Here is a 17,050-nt window from a genome sequence, read left to right as displayed (position 1 = left end):
GGATACTTAATCTTTTTAAAAATTATTAGTGAACGATTATAGATTCTTCAGAATATGTGAATATGATTTTGCTATAATTTTAAGCTGAGTTTTTAACTTAAAAACTTTTTAAAAATTATAGTGAAATAGGGCAGCCCAGGTGGCTCAGCGGTTTGGCACCGCCTTGGCCCAGGGCCTGATCCTGGAGACCGGGGATCAAGTCCCACGTTGGGCTCCCTGTGTGGAGTCTGCTTCTCCCTCTTGCCTGTGTCTCTGCCTCTCTCTCTCCCCCTCCCTCCCTCTCTGTCTCTCATGAATAAATAAAATTTTTAAATAAATAAATTATAGTAAAATATATTTAAAATTTATCATTTTAACCATTTTTAAGTGTACAATTTAGTGGCATTAAATACACTGATGATGTTGTACAACCATTAGCATTACGCATTTGCAGGACTTTTTCATTTCCTAAATACTGTATCTATTAATAACCCCCTGTCCGCATATTGCCAGCTCCTGGTAACGTCTTCTATTTTCTGTTTCTATGAATTTGCCTATGCTAGGTACCTCATGTAAGTGGAATCATACAGTATTTGCTTTTTTATGTCTTATTTGGCATGGTGTTTTTAGATGCTCATATTGTGGCCATGTGTCAGAATTTCACTTCTTTTTAAGGCTGAACAATATTCTTTTTTTTTTAACAATATTCTAATATATGTATATGCCATATTTTATTCATCCGTTGATGGACACTTGGAATTATTTGGAAGAAAGTTATAGACGTCATAAAATACTCTGCAGCATGGTTCCCTTAAAGAAGGATACTCTTCTATATGATCACAATATTGTCAACTCTGGAAAAATTAAGTCATTTCATATTATACTTGGTCCATATTCTTGAAAGTTATTAGATATTAGATAGCTGTTGCTGAGCACTAGGTCCTTGAGTAAGATGGTAACTAGGCTAGTAAAGATCTGGTAGTTTTGGTGTTTGGAAATTTTGGTTTGTACATATTTTCTGCAAAGATAGTGTGAATGAAGGGGTGTGTTTTTAAAATTTCAAATTTATAAAACTCATTTCTTGAGGAATGAGGTTTTTGCAAGACGGATTAGCTTATTTTCCTTATCACAAATTTTCCCTCCTGCAGTGTGGAATGAATCATAGATTATTCTGCTTTGGGGAAAGTTTAATTGGACTATATCAAGTTAGGAAGTATAAGTAGAATACAATATGTAAAACCTGGAATGGAGGGCTTCCTATAGTCCATGTCTCAGGGCCAGGGCTGTGCCTTCTTGACTGCTACCTGGTCTTTTAGCAAAAGAAGTTGGTGTGCATGTCAGGGAGTGGGGTTGGGGGTGGTGTAGTGAGGAGTAGGTGTAGTTATTCTCCTAAATTCTGGTTACTTGATTAGAGAATGCCTATGCTGTTCATTCATTCTGAATTCAAAGTTAACCTTTAGAAACTTTAATTTTTAAGTTATTCTTCTTTTAAAGATTTTATTTGTTCATGAGAGACAGAGAGGCAGAGACATATACAGGGGGAGAAGTAGGCTTCCCCTGCAGAGAGCCTACTGGGGACTTGATCCTAGGACCCCAGGATCACCACCTGAGCCAAAGGCAGACACTAAACCACTAAGCCACCCACGTGCCCCAGCCTTTAGAAACTTTTAGTTTTCTTTTCTGCTATGACATGAATAAGACTATAAAAAATTGAGTGTCACTGAATCCAAAGGGAGTTAATTTTTTCAGCCCAGGAAACACACTTGAAAGATAAGGACCAGTAACTAGGTTTTTTGACTAATTTGCCTAGTGACTACACTGGATGATCTTGACCATCCCTTTGGAAGTGATCCCTGCAATCCAGCTATAAGTGCCTCCTGTATAAAAAAGGATTTTAGTTTTGCAGTGATAGAATTTGTTTTGAGATTGTATCCTCCATTTAAATAGATATAAATTAGTAGAAATGTTTTAGATTTGGATAATGAGAGAGGAATGGTTAACAGTTTTCCCAACTTTTACCTGTGGCTTCCCAATAGCAATCCGTATTGATTCGATGTCATTGCTCTGCTCTTCTTTAGCATTCGTGGGAGATGGTCGGGAAGAAGAAGGGAGTCTCAGGACAGAAGGATGGTGGCCAAACGGAATCCAACGAGGAAGGCAAAGAAAATCGAGACCGTGACAGAGACTATAGTCGGCGACGTGGTGGGCCACCAAGACGGGGGAGAGGTGCCAGCCGTGGACGAGAGTGTATGCATAGGGCTTTATCAAAACCAGCTGTGGGTCAGTAATGTCTGGACATCAGGGATGTCAGGGCTCTGCTAGGCTGGACGTAGTCACCATTTTATCATTCTTTTTAGTTTTTTCTTGCCTCCATTTGTTCTGAGACCCGGGTATCTCTCTTTTTTTTTTTTTTTTTTTAAATTTTTTTTTTGGGGGGGTATCTCTTATATGTAACATTTTCTGGCTACAGCTACCAGTTTGGTATGAAATTACCCTGCAGTCATTTGTAAAATTGTCTGACTTAGACCTCTCTGTTGTGGTTCATGACCTTCCCCTAGTAACCATCATGTCCCATCTATCCAGCTCACTTTCTTTTCCTTGTTTTTGTCTCCCCACACCATCTGTACGTGCTACTTACATATTTACATAAATTCTATTGACTCTGCTCTGGCTATCTGTGTTTTTAATTTCAGTTCGGGGTCAGGAAAATGGATTAGATGGCACCAAGAGTGGAGGGCCTTCTGGAAGAGGCACAGAAAGAGGCAGAAGAGGACGTGGCCGAGGCAGAGGTGATCGATTTCTTGGGGGGCAGGGTTATTCTTGCTAGTTCTATACGGGTTTACTTTATTTGAAAACCAGCAAATTTACATGGCATCTCATGACCCTAATTGTTGAGATGTTATGCAAATTATAGAGATTGTGGAGTGGGAAGTGGAAAAGAAGGTAGGTGTCATTTTCTTTAGTCTTTATTGTTGATGTTAAAGTATTTGCTTAAGGACTCAGCAGTTTGGTCAGCAAAGGAACAATCTGTCAATAGTAATGAGTATACTACTGTAGTATATTGACTATACTACAGGGTGATAGAAAAAATATTTAATAATATCAACCACTTACTATTCCAGAGTTACCTTAGTTGGCAAGGTAGTTTTATATTAATTTCTAAAACATTTCTTTCTCTTTTTTTTGTTGTTAGGTGGCTCTGGTAGACGAGGAGGAAGGTTTTCTGCTCAAGGAATGGGGTAGGTTTCATTGATTTGATGCCAGACTTTTTAACTATTTTTCCCCTATGTATCACTATAATATTCTAGAGTGGCTGATATCTTGGTATCCTGAGGATAACCGAAATGCGATTAGAAAGCTTTCTAGATCATTTAATCAGATAGGTATGTAGACTTAGGGCCTACAGATAAATGTTTACCACCTGGGTCATTACCTCTCATAGCTTTATTTGAATGCATATAACTGTTGTCTTCCAATATTCCGTGTGGATTTTATTATGATTATTGATGTCCTAATCCAAAATAGGTCAAGATTTAAATTGAGATTACACCATAGAATTTAGGTGAGGAAAGGAGACATATACAGGATTGTAGAATGGGGCTGTGGTTGATCTGTACTAGGAAAAAGTCAGGATTCTTGTGGCCCTCCTCGCTGAGTTAATATTTGCTGGTGCTGCTTAGAGGTCAGAGACTCTTTTAAGCTTTTTTTTCCCCACCCCCAGAACCTTTAACCCAGCTGATTATGCAGAGCCGGCCAATACTGATGATAACTATGGCAATAATAGCGGGAATACGTGGAACAACACTGGCCACTTCGAACCAGATGATGGGACGAGTGAGTGACTGTTTATTGTTTCCTGTCTCTAAAAACCTAAGGAAATAATTACTTTGAGGTTGTGGTCACATTTACAAGTAGATGAATAGTTTTCTGGCGCAGAGATAGGGGAGATAGAGATGGCCATTGAAATACTGTCTCTTCTCTTCCCTGACTGGGTGCCTGTAGGCACTTCATAACGCTGTTTCAGCTGGTCTTCATCACTGTTCTGTGAGATTGACACTGATCGTCCTCTCCAGATGACAGACTGAAAGGGTGGTTGTGAGTGAAATTTGCTAGTATTTGAACTCAGAATTGCTGGACTCAAAGCCCATGCTCCTTCTATCTCCCTGTGTGGCTGCCATTAGGTCCAGGTATGATTCCTAGGGTTTCTGTTAGGGTGTCTAGCTCTGCCTTCTGAAAAGGTATCCTTAATTAATCAAGCCACTACTTGTAGAGGTGAACATTGCCCAGAATCAAAGCTCACTGATTATTTTTTGGCACTGAGATAATACCTTTTTTCCCTTCATTTTTGGAAAAATTTCCATATCTAGGAAAAAATGAAATTGTATTTTTCTAGCTCTATTTATTTATTGGATTGTCTTCTGAACATCAAAGGATACTAGGGGGTTTGAATAAGATTTTTTTTTTTAATTTTTTTTGAATAAGATTTTTTGTTAGCTAATTTTAGTGTCTGTATCTGGGTAGGATGTATATATTTAAGGATATTTTAGACTTGTGGGATACAGCAAGATGTGTTTTGGAATAAAAAATACTTTAACCTTTTTTTATTATTTTTTAATTTATTTATTCATGAAAGAGACAGAGAGAGAGAGGGGCAGAGACATAGGCAGAGAGAGAAGCAGACTCCTCATAAGGAGCCCAATGTGGGACTTGATCCTGAATCCTGGGATCACACCCTGAGCCGAAGGCAGGTGCTCAACTGCTGAGTAACCCAGGCGTCCCTACTTTTACCCTTTTATTTATTTTATTTTATTTTTTTAAGATTTTATTTCTTCATGAGAGACACAGAGAGAGAGGGGCAGAGACACAGGCATAGGGAGAAGCAGGCTCCATGCAGGGAGCCCGATGTGGGATTCGATCCCAGGTCCCCAGGATCATGCCCTGGGCCGAAAGCGGCGTTAAACTGCTGAGCCACCGGGGCTGCCCATTTTTACCCTTTTAAATAAGAACCGTCTCTGGGCTCCAGAGTTTTTTATTATTATTATTATTATTATTATTATTATTTATTTATTTATTTATTTATTTATAAAAAGATTTTTTTAAATCTGTTTATTCATGAGAGACACACACAGAGAGAGAGGCAGAGACACAGGCAGAGGGAGAAGCAGTCCCGACACGGGACTCGATCCCAGGTCTCCAGGATCACACCCTGGGCCGACACTAGCACTAAACCCCTGAGCCATCTGGGCTGCCCTCCAGAGTATTTTATTATGGGATCACCAACTTCCTTATGCTTGAGCCAGCACATGGAGAGCTTGAGACCTTTTTCTCCTGTAAAGGGAGAAATTATTATTATGATATCACCAACTTCCTTATGCCTGAGCCAGCACATGGAGAGCTTGAGACCTTTTTCTCCTGTAAAGGGGGAAATGAGTTAATAGTAGAGTGTGAGTTAGGTTCTTTGACTCCTTACCCATTTATTTGCCTTGCCCCTTTTCAAATATCATTGATCTTTGTCTTCTGTCTTTAGGATAGCCTTTGGCACAAGCAGTTCATCTACTGCCCACAAAATGTTATATTATACCTCAGGTTCTAAATGTTACTAGCTTTTTGTTTATCACACTATCTTAGAAATTCATTTTGAATACAATTTTCCCATTGGTGGAGGCTGAAGTTGAGTTATTGACAAGATGGTTATCTTTTTATGACATAGACCAGTTGGCTATGAAATATCTTTTTTATTCTTTGGAGGCACATAGTTGTACTTCATTCATCTTTTGATGGTTTTATAGAGGCAGTGGTAGCAGTGTAGCAGTCTGAATAACAAAACTTACTGTTTTTGAGTTCTAGTTCTTGGGCATTTGATTTTTTATCATTGGTAGAAAAAATAATAGGTGTTGAGGGGTTTGTTTTCAGTTGTGGCTAGAAAATTAGGCATGGAGTTGCAAGATTGCAAGCCTTAGCTGTTTTCAGCAAAGATGTAGTTTGGAAAACTAGAAATTATAAGGTGTGTATTTATGTCTTTTGAGTAGAGAATGGCAGATTTGGGAGGTTAGAATCAGAAATCTGATTTGTGGCTGAATGAAAAACTATGTGATGCTGCTATCAACTTGTTAATGTGAAAGAATTGTAAAATGCATTTCAGTTCATTTGCAGTTTGAACTGACCTTCCTGCATGATCTCTCTGTTTTCATGATAGCATACTTCAAATTCCCTATTTTACTTAAAAAGAATTTCAAACCTACCCTTAAAATATCCACAGGTACAATGGGAATTATGTTTTTGGGGAAAATGTTTTCATTCATAAGCAAAATTTCACTGGTTGTTTTTTCTTTTTTTCTTTTTTTGTTTCAGGACTTGATTTCATTGGGGTTGAGGGGTCAAATTATCCCCGAAAATTTGAGACTGCTCCTGGTATGATACATCCAGGTGCCTAAACTGCCCCGGATATTTTTACAGATTTTTATGAATTGAAATATCTGTGGATATGTCATTTTTCTGTCGTCTTGCTTTTTTTCCTTTTCTGCCTTTCTCATATTCTGTGCTTTTTTTCCTTAAAAAATTTTGTTCATTAACAAATATTTAACATTTACATTGACTACTGTCTGCTGACAGAATGGAAACCTTTGTCATTCAGACCCTTTGTGCTCTTTCTATTCCTTCGTGCCTCCTCAGTACAGCCTTCTTGGCCACGACTGTGCATTCTGTATGGGATCAAGTAGGCATCTGCGTTCTTCCTTTCCATCCCAGATGCAGTCGTCAGAGTGCAGGAAAACATTTCTGCCTTGAGAGGGTCTGTCAGTAGGAGGTAACTTCCCAGGTCACTTTCAACTCCAGGATTATGTATATGGACAGATCTTGGGCTCCATTTATCTAGAGCAGGATGGATGTCAATGCAGAGGAAGAAGAGTCACCAGAGAGAGAGAATGTGCTTTATAACTTGTCTGACCTGAGATTGAACTTTATTTTATTTTATTTTATTTTATTTTATTTATTTTTTTTTGAGATTGAACTTTAGTTTGGTTTGGAGAAGGTTGCCATCTTTAAGTGGTTTGGAATTTCCGTGGACCAGTTATAATGGCCTGGGAGAGGCATTATAATGAACATCTTTTTTTCTAGGAAATAGAGTTATTTCATTATCAAAAGTTTAGAAGATTTAATTTTTTTTAAAGATTATATTATGAAGTAATCTCCACACCCAACATGGAGCTTAAACACATGACCCCAAGATCAAGAATTGCATGTTCTACTGATGGAGTCAGCCGGGCACCCCTAGAAGAATTTCTGTGGGCTTTGTAGATGAATATTTCTCTTCAGAGACAGTGAAATATCTGAATGCCAGACTTTCATTCTTAGAACAAAGTTTCTTCATTTGGAAAGAAGGCTTTAAAGTTAATCGGTGTGTACTGTTCTAGAGAAGAAAATGAGAAATGTCCTTTTATATAGGCAGGTTGTTATTTCTTACTCTGGTCTTTTGGTTAAGGGAAGAATCCTGGCTCTCAGAACAGTTTCCCTTTCTGAGGATACGTGTATACACGAAGCAAAACAATAGGAGTGTTTAAGGTGGTTTGATTGCTGATGGACCTTTTCTCTAGAAACTCTCCTGACTTCATTGTTACCACCATGAGGAGGGTGTACACCTGCATTGTCTGCACCGTGCCCTTGGCAGATAGATGCCATGTTCTATAGGATTAGGATTAGGATAACTAACAGACACATTTGTTTCTTCAGTTTTGTCCAGTGTCTTCTGAAAAGAGCAGACCTGTGAGAGTTTCTGTGGTTAGACTTAAAAGATCTATAAATTTGACTGCTGCTGAGTATGCATTTTTAAAGTGAGCTCCTATAGCAGATGTTTGTCCCTGCCCTTAGTTTGGAAGCCTGTCTACTTTCACTGCTGTTCCACGATCACGTGGCAGCCATTTGTATTCCTCATCACTGCTATTCTCTCTCCAGACTGCCCACTGTGTTGTCTTATACCAGATGAGTAGGTGTAGTTTATGTTCTGGTTTACATTGGCTGCTGCCATTTCACTTGAACTAACCACTAAGTCAGAGGGCTGAAGGATGTAAGAGATTGCCTGGAGCATTGCGTCTGTGGTCCCCCCACCCCCAACCCCCCACTATCTTTGCTGTTAAAACTAACAAAACCTGAAAGTAAGTGTGAAATCATAATCTTATTAAAACCCTGGTGTTCTGAGGTATCACTCTAGTCTTTTTCTCTCCTTAGAGCCTAGGAATCCCTTCTGATTACTAAAATCTGGTTACACTTTAGGCTGCCAAAATGTTAATACATTAGTGTTTTTTGCACATGCTTTGTATTGGCACTTAAAGTACTTCACTGTTTTCTCTTTATTGCCAGGTGCGTGGAGGACTGCAACAGAGGAATGGGGAACTGAAGATTGGAATGAAGATGTAGGTATTCCCAGGTCATTCCTCACTAGTGCCTTCTATCCTTAAGTGGTGTTTAGGGATAGAAAATGGGTATGTTTCTACCCCTTAAAATCACCCTTGAGATTCTGACCCAAAACTTTTACATCCAAAATAGTGTTCTGAGCCAGAACATTTCACATATGTTATATGAAGGAGACTGGGCATGAACAGGACTCTGTGGAACCAGACTATGGAAAGGGCAAGTGCACCTGTGTAAGTCCAATATCTGATTGTCGGATTTATCCCAGGAAGAGATGGTGGTTGGGTAGGGCACCAGAAATGGAGTCAGGCAGGTAGTGCACTGAGTAATAGCTGACTCCTTTGGAGTTAGTTCCGTTATTTGGTTTACATTCAGGCACTGAAGTATGGTCCTGTAATTGGCTTAGAGGTGGGTGCAAAATGAAAGATACGGTATCATGTCCTCAAGTTTACAATCTGGTTGGTTCTGGAACCCTTCTATTCACTTGAAGCCCAACTGTGTAATTGAGATGAATATATAGAACTGGCTGTCTTCCAGCTTGACTCAACTTGGAAGCCTCATACATGGGTGGTACAAAGATGACACATAAACAAGCTCCATGAATTCTCTGGAGTAGAACCTGAGCAAAAGAATTCTGCTGATTCTTGGTCACAGTCAAGCTTTTGTTGTGAATTCTAGTTTTCAGTGATCATGGATTAACTTTTTTAACATTTTCAGTCTACTTTCATATATTTGTATCTATTCAGGCAAGACAGCTCATACAGTGAGAGGGTGATATGTCAAACTTTTGATTTGTGAGATCTGAGTTTTTAAAATTTCAGATGCATCAGCATCAGAGGGTGATTCTTTTCGGTTGTAACTGAGCTAGATTGCCTTGTGAATACTTTCTATGATTTGGCTTGTCTGTTTAAGCAATTTTCAGAGAATGGTATATTTGGAGGAATGGATTCCCTGGTTTTTAGAGAAGAGATTTTAATCAGAAAGTGAAAACAAAACCAAAACAAGTTTTACATAGTAGGATGAATTTTTCCTTAACAATTGCTTATCGAGTTTTAGGGTTTTACAATGCAAAGAGTAGGTGTAATAAAGTCACTATTAAGGCAAAAATTGCATATTGTTGAAATTATCCCTAAAAAGACCTTAATACACCAGCACTTGGGTTCTTACTGCTCAAAAGCTAGGAGTTAATTAAATTATTTTATTTCTGTCTTTGTCTTGGCTGTAACCTTTCTTTGAAAGGAGCAGTGGAAGATTAAAGTTTGGTTTGGGTAGCGGTGGGAGTTGGGAACTCTGATGAGAAAGTATAATAAGGTTTCTCTATTTCTGTGTGGCGTGTGTACTCAGCTTCTCATAAGTTGAATGTGCGTATCCTGTGACTCCACTATATTTTATTAGGTTTCTTGATTTTACCCTCTCGATAAAATCATTGAACCTGTCTAGAAGGGGCATGCAAGTCAATCCATGTAGGGTTCCTCTGGGTAGGTGGTCCTCTTTTCTGAGGGTTTTTCCTTTACCTTTGTATTAAATTCCACTTACCTATGCCAAGTTTCTGACTGTAGCCCACCTAACACCAGGAGTGACTAATCTCTCTGTTTTCCAGCTTTCTGAGACCAAGATCTTCACTGCCTCTAATGTGTCTTCAGTACCTCTGCCTGCGGAGAATGTGACAATCACTGCTGGTCAGAGGCAAGTGTGTGGTAAAGTTCAGCGTCTTTTCCCAGGAGGACCTGGTGAGAGAGCTGCAAGGAGGAGTAGCACTGGGCCTTTTATAAGCTCCCATGGTGCTAGTAGTAATGGTACCCAAGCCTACTAGGTTCCTCTCCAGTTGATCGATAGGTTTATAGGAGTAGATTTACTGAGTAGAAGTCCATATATTATAATTTTAAAGATGATTCTCTTCATAATAGCCTCTTTAATTACATAGGTCGATCTGAATTAAAACTTAAGCATAATGTAACTTTTCTGGTAGTAAGGTAAAGTTAAACATGGAAATATTTTCATTTATTTGAGTTTGCAGAACTGTTCAGTAGCTTCTCAGGCTTTATAATTAAAATCTTTGTCCACTGAGTCTACTGAGTAAATTGATCAGTTCTACCTTAGGATCTGGCTAATGAACTTTTTTGAACTTGAACCCTAGGTCTTAGGGTCAGGAGAGGGAAATATACCTACCAGGAATATTTTTATCCCTGGAAAGCCTCTTGGATTATTTCTAGACGTGGGTATGATAGGTATGATAGGTCTAGACTCAGAGGGTCCTAAATTGCACTAGAAATAGGATATTAGGGACATCGTCCCCAGAAGTGAGGTGTATTGTTTTTCTGAAACCAATTCTTCAATTCTTTGACACCAACCAGATGTTCAATAATTCAGTTCAATTCTGACAGTATCCAGAGTTAGCACAGACCCTAGTTGACACCTTTATTCCATAAGACTGCCCTTGCTTTCGAGGTCAGCTGCAACTTGAGCTCAGGCTATCCACACATTTCTGCCTGGCTGACTACAGATTTGGGGATTCTCATAGCCTCCTTCTTAGGTTCAGTAATCAGCTAAAATGACTCACAGAACTTAAGGAAGAGTTTCCTTGCCATAGCTGGTTTATCATAACCAGTGCCAAATATAAGACTTGGATGCGGCAGGGCATGGCATGGGGTGCAAAGCCTTGAAGTTTCATTACTTAGATTGGCCTGATTGATTAAGCTGTTGGCTGTTGAAGGCAGTTTCCAGCTCCCTTGCAACAGTAAAAGTGGGTAGTGTGTGCCAGGGCTGAAAGTTCTAATCTTCTGATCCCCTTCCTGGTGTTTCTGGTGGCAGCCCCCTTCCTGAAGCTATGTGGGGGGGCCTCTCACTCTGAGTAACCTCATTATTGTAAACTTTGGTTGAAAGAGGCTCATTGGGATGCCTGGGTGGCTCAGTGGTTGAGCATCTGCTTTTGGCTCAGGGCATAGTCCTGGGGTTCTGGGATTGAGTCCTGCATTGGGCTCCCTGCAAGGAGCCTGCTTCTCCTTCTGCCTGTGTCTCTGCCTCTTTCTGTGTCTCTTAGGAATAAATAAATAAAGCTTTCAAAAAAAAAAAAAAAGGCTCATTATGGGACACCTGGGGTTGCTCAGTCAATTAAGCATCCAACTCTTGATTTTGGATCAGGTCATGATCTCTTAGAGTCATGAGATGGAGCCCCATGTAGTGCTCCATCCTGGGCATGGAGTCTGCTTAAGATTCACTTTCTCTAATAAAAATAACAAAACACACTCAGGAAATTTTAAGGGTTTTAGAAGCTCTGTGCCAAGAACTAGAGGTAAAGTCAAGCTATATGTTTTTATTATACCACAACTAACTTTGGAAACTTTCTTTTTAAGATTTTATTTATTTATTCATGAGAGACAGAGAGAGGCAGAAACACAGGCAGAGAGAGAAGCAGGCTCCATACAGGGAGCCCGACGCGGGACTCGATCCTGGGTCTCCAGGATCAGGCCCTGGGCTGAATGAAAGCAGCGCTAAACTGCTGAGCCACCTGGACTGCCCAACTTTGGAAATTTCATAAAAATTAAGGGGGGTAATTCCAAAGACACTTGAGAAAGATGCCAGTGTTCTGGTGTATGTTTTTATGTATTAGGTATTGGTAATGACAAGTATTCAGTATTAAAACAATTGGCTAAAAACTTGTAAATTTTGGCCCAATATCACGCTACTGTGTTCAAACTAACATTTGCTATTCTATTAAATTGATTTCACTAAATTGAAATATTTAACATTATTATGCTTGACAACACCACTGGAATACAGCTAGATCATGTATGGCTCTTATATATAAATTATTTTGGCAAATTAAGCATTTCAGGTCTTTGTGTTTTTGATGTGTGACTTTATTTTGACCTAACCATAATTTGAGTTGGAAGTTGGGGAATGCTATAGAATGTTCCATCATTATCAAGATATTGCATCCCTCCACTAGAATTGACCTTGCTGTTCTATTGGGGAAGACACCATCTTCAGTGGAGAATGATTCATCTAATCTGGATCCATCTCAGGCTCCTTCTCTTGCCCAGCCTCTTGTGTTCAGTAATTCGAAGCAGAGTGCCATAACACAGCCTGCTTCTGGAAACACATTTTCTCATCACAGTATGGTAAGTAAGAAACATGGTGTCTTTTAACCACACTTTCCTGTCAACCCCAGCACATACATGCAATATTGCCTTCTGGTGACACAGATTTGGGGCAGGGTAAAGCATCCCCTTTTGTGCCTTAAGCAACCTTAGATGTAGAAATAAAGAGTTGTATAGTAAGGGTGCCACCAGAGGAGGACTTAGTTTTGGATGGACTAAGTCTTCTAAAAATGAGTCAGCATCACTTACTGAATGCTCACTGTGCTGAACATTATTTGCTCTTAAAGAAGAAAAAAAATGACAAAATTTTAATCTTTTTTTAATCTTAAACTTTGATGGAAGGTTGTAGCACTTCCCTATTTCTTCATAGAGCAGTATTACCATAAATTGTTTAAACCAGACATTTTTGGACTAGACTTCCAAAAACTTGAGGTTTTCCTGAATGTTTCTACTTACTATCTGTTACTCCTTTTTTCTATAAGCAAGGATCAGGTCACTTGCTCTGTGTGCCTTATAGAGCTGTAGAAAGATGGAATAAGATCATGGATAAGGGCTCTACAACTGAGAGCAACAGTGATACTGTTTATTAATACATAGAATACTTATGGCCATATGACTCATTGATTCAGCTAAAACATTCAAGGTCGTTAACTATAGCAAAAAAATCATTTAAGCTAGGGATGCCTGGGTGGCTCAGCGGTGGAGCATCTGCCTTTGGCTCAGGGCGTGATCCCGAATCCGGGATCTGGGATTGAGTCCCACATTGGGCTCCTTGCAGGGAGCCTGCTTCTCCCTCTGCCTGTGTCTCTGCCTCTCTCTCTCTCTTTCTCACTCTCTCTCTCTCTGTCTCTCATGAATAAATAAATAAAATCTTAAAAAAAAAAAATTTAAGCTGAACTAAGATGATGCAAGGACCTTTTTTTTTTTTTTTGTCACTTAAAGGAAACTTTATTTGCAGTAAATAAGGATCATTTGGGGAGAGACCTATTTTGGGTGGGGAGGGACCAATTTTTTTTTTTAATAGCAAATCCTAAGAAGAATTGCTTTTTCTTTTTTTCTCTTTGCTTTTCCCTTCCTGTCTGTTTATTTTTTGGTGGAGGTATACTGTAGTTGTAAGAGGTAAGAGACCATGTGTGTGCATATAGTTTTATTTTTCTAGTAGTAGGATTATAGTAATTATTTTAAATGGGAAACAGCTGAGCTAGCCTCTGATCCAGAACTGTCAGTTTTTAACTACTGTCTTAAAATTTTGTGTGTGTTAATAGTAATTTGGTAATTACTCTGTCATATATGAAAGGTGACAGGTGAGAAAAGGTGGGAAAGAAGGGACGGGGAGTGGAACATTAGGAACAGTAGGATTAAAAAAATGAGACAAAAATCATAAGATGGGGTCATGAAGATAAGGAAATAACTGTCAATTCTTGAGATATATATGGCAGGAAAAGGTGAAGTGCTCTGTATTTCTTTTAATTGGCTTTATAATGTCTGGAATTGTGAAGATTTACAACCAAATTCAAACTCTGATATCGAAATTAATGTCAGCATATTTCATTTATCCTAACATTCTGTTTAATATGTCACATGAAGTTAAAGTAAATAAAAATAACGTCGTATTCTATTAGTTATATTAATCAGTGTGCTATTTATTTTTAATGTTAGAGGATTAATTTTCCTTAAAACATAATAAATGTAAATAATACAGGCCTTCCCCATTATCGTGGATGATACATGGACATTATCTAATGTGCTATCTCTTTTTTTAAATATTTATATTTACTTATTCATGAGAGAGAGAGGGAGAGAGAGAGACAGAGACAAAGACAAAAGCAGAGGGAGAAGCAGGCTCCATGCAGGGAGCCTGATGTGGGACTCGATCCCGGAACCCTGGAATCACTCCCCGGGGCCAAAGGTGCTAAACTGCTGCACCACGCAGGTGTCCCGTGCTATGTTTTTTCTTTTCTTTTCTTTTCTTTTCTTTTCTTTTCTTTTCTTTTCTTTTCTTTTCTTTTCTTTTCTTTTCTTTTCTTTTCTTTCTTTTCTTCTTTCTTTTCTTCTTTCTTTCTTTCTTTCTTTCTTTCTTTCTTTCTTTCTTTCTTTTCTTTCTCTTTCATTTTTTAAAGGTTTATTTATTTATTTATTTATTCAGAGAGAGCGAGAGAGGGGCAGAGACAGGCAGAGGGAGAAGCAGGCTCCGTGCAGGAAGCCTGACATGGGACTCGATCCTGGGTCTCCAGGATCACACCCTGGGCTGCAGGCGGCGCTAAACCGCTGCGCCACCGGGGCTGCCCTTTTTTAAAATTTATTAATGAGAGACACAGAGAGAGGGAGACAGAGACACAGGCAGAGGGAGAAGCGGGCTCCATGCAGGGAGCCCGATGTGGGACTGCATCTGGGGTCTCCAGAATCAGGCCCTGGGCTGAAGGCGGCACTAAACCTCTGAGCCACCGGGGCTGCCCTCCTGTGCTATGTCTTTAATGTAAAGCTTTGCACTTGCAGACTATTTGATAATCATTGCTATGTGAGATCATCTCTCTGTCACAATCCCATACTTTCAACTTGACTTTTGGTGTTTGTTTTTATAATCTTGTGATGTAGACTGAAGTGGGAAAAATGACTTACTTTGGATTGGACAGATTGGTTTTGTATAAGAAAGCTCTGCTCAGGGGCACCTGGGTGGCTCAGTCAGCTAAGTGTCCCTCTTGGTTTTGGCTCAGATTGTGATCTCGAGGTTGAGGGATTGAGCCCTGCACCAGGCTCTGTGCTCAGTGGGGAATCTGCCTGGGATTCTGTCGCCCTCCCTTCCCCCACTTGTGCTTTCTCTCTCTCTCTAAAAATAATTAAATCTTCAAAATAAAACAAAGCACTGCTTAATGTTGATGAGGATGAAATGGTTGAGTAAGACCCTAAGGAAAACTAGATTTTAAATCTCCCTGAAGGGATCCCTGGGTGGTGCAGCGGTTTAGCACCTGTCTTTGGCCCAGGGCGCGATCCTGGAGACCCGGGATCGAATCCCACATCGGGCTCCCGGTGCATGGAGCTTGCTCCTCCCTCTGCCTGTGTCTCTGCCTCTCTCTCTGTGTGTGTGACTATCATAAATAAAAAAATAAATAAATAAATAAATAAATAAATCTCCCTGAATGTGTTTTGGAGTAGTCAGGGCCTTCATCTTCTGGAGGAGGCTAGTCTTACCTGGCAATAGGGAGTGGGGAAAATCTCCCCAAAGCATTGAGTAAATTTTGCTTTGTTATTCGTGATCATGATCACTCTATAGAACTTGGATCCACACAGACAAAACAAATCATATTGAGTCATTATTTGATTGTCTAGTGCAGAAGTTTTGATAGGCCCTTGGCTTCTTCTCTTTGCTTCTGTGCTAGTTTACTAGCAGCATTGAGGTGAGGCTCCCGTCAGTTCTTCTTACTCTGCAGCTATTTAGTGGAGGGGGGAATGACCTTCTTGATTAAAGTGAAATTTGATGTTAGCTTTCATATTAATTTAATAATTACATACTGGTTGATTTAAAACTTTAAAAGGGAAAAAAATTTCTTCTAGTCATTAGATCTTTATCCCTGGGGAGGAAGTGATAGTGTAACTTTTAATGGTTCTCATCTTTTTGAGTGCTTATTATGTGCCATGCATGTATTAAATGCTTTATGTACATAATCTGTTTGATCCTCCTCCAACTTTATGCAATACTATTTTCAGGTAAGGAAAATGAGGTACAGAAAAATTACAAATAACTTTTCCACGATTACATAGCCAGGATTTGAAAGGAGGCAGTCTGGCTGCAGAGATTGTGCCCTAAAGGGCTAGATTGTGTACTCAGTCTAGTGACATTCTTTACTTGTCTGATCTCTACTGGCTCTCCCTGTAGAAAAGTGTGTTTCTGAGTAGTGAACACATTTGCTTGCTGTAGATATTTCTCCTCTCTGTGTTGATTTACAGGTGAGCATGTTAGGGAAAGGATTTGGTGATGTCGGTGAAGCCAAAGGTGGCAGTACCACAGGCTCCCAGTTCTTGGAGCAGTTCAAGACTGCTCAGGCCCTGGCCCAATTGGCAGCACAACATTCTCAGTCTGGAACCACCACCACCTCCTCTTGGGACATGGGCTCTGCCTCCCAATCCCCTTCGCTGGTGCAGTACGGTGAGAAGGATGGAAAGTGACTTGAATTCTTTAAGCATTGGAGCATTAATCCCAGGAGCTGGCAAAAGTCAGGGGTGGGGTTGGGTGGAAAACGTGTCCTGAAGTTAGGGGAAGGGCTGCCAGCTGGCTAGTTTCCCGAACTGATTTTCCCCAGTCAGATAGGCTGAGTTTAGAAAGCTAGGGGGAATAGTAAAGAGTTGAGACTCAGTATGTCTTTATCAAAATTAGATACATACATAGTTGTAGTCTTCAGTTGCCCTGGGGTTTTTTTAGATTCTCCCTAGATTGGTTTTTAGTGTTTGAAAACAACATGTTACCTTTGAAAAGGTTCACGGACTTGACCATTTTAGAATTTTACACTCTAAATATGGGCATTTCCTGGGCTCCTTCTTACACAGGCAGGGTAATAGCACTGATTCCA

The 17,050-nt window shown here is 39.6% G+C and overlaps 1 protein-coding gene across 23 annotated transcripts in view; it reads left to right on the top strand.

Moving 5' to 3' along the window:
• UBAP2L (ubiquitin associated protein 2 like) overlaps positions 1 to 17,050 on the top strand; it is a 41,469-nt gene that overhangs the window by 8,425 nt on the left and 15,994 nt on the right. For 8 of the 23 annotated variants that reach the window (XM_038543237.1, XM_038543245.1, XM_038543240.1 and 5 more), the window contains exons 5-13: positions 2,058 to 2,259; positions 2,673 to 2,768; positions 3,173 to 3,218; positions 3,701 to 3,813; positions 6,331 to 6,405; positions 8,335 to 8,387; positions 9,986 to 10,071; positions 12,335 to 12,506; positions 16,431 to 16,629. In XM_038543237.1, coding sequence (XP_038399165.1) covers positions 2,058 to 2,259; positions 2,673 to 2,768; positions 3,173 to 3,218; positions 3,701 to 3,813; positions 6,331 to 6,405; positions 8,335 to 8,387; positions 9,986 to 10,071; positions 12,335 to 12,506; positions 16,431 to 16,629 — 1,042 coding nt within the window. The remainder of the gene's footprint in view (positions 1 to 2,057; positions 2,260 to 2,672; positions 2,769 to 3,172; positions 3,219 to 3,700; positions 3,814 to 6,330; positions 6,406 to 8,334; positions 8,388 to 9,985; positions 10,072 to 12,334; positions 12,507 to 16,430; positions 16,630 to 17,050) is intronic. The other 15 variants (XM_038543255.1, XM_038543252.1, XM_038543254.1 and 12 more) reach the window with 5 other exon arrangements.

This window comes from Canis lupus, chromosome 7 (assembly GCF_011100685.1).
Source record: "Canis lupus familiaris isolate Mischka breed German Shepherd chromosome 7, alternate assembly UU_Cfam_GSD_1.0, whole genome shotgun sequence".
NCBI lineage: Eukaryota > Metazoa > Chordata > Mammalia > Carnivora > Canidae > Canis > Canis lupus.
Note: the sequence above shows the minus strand (reverse complement) of the source record. Positions and strands in the feature narration are given on the sequence as shown.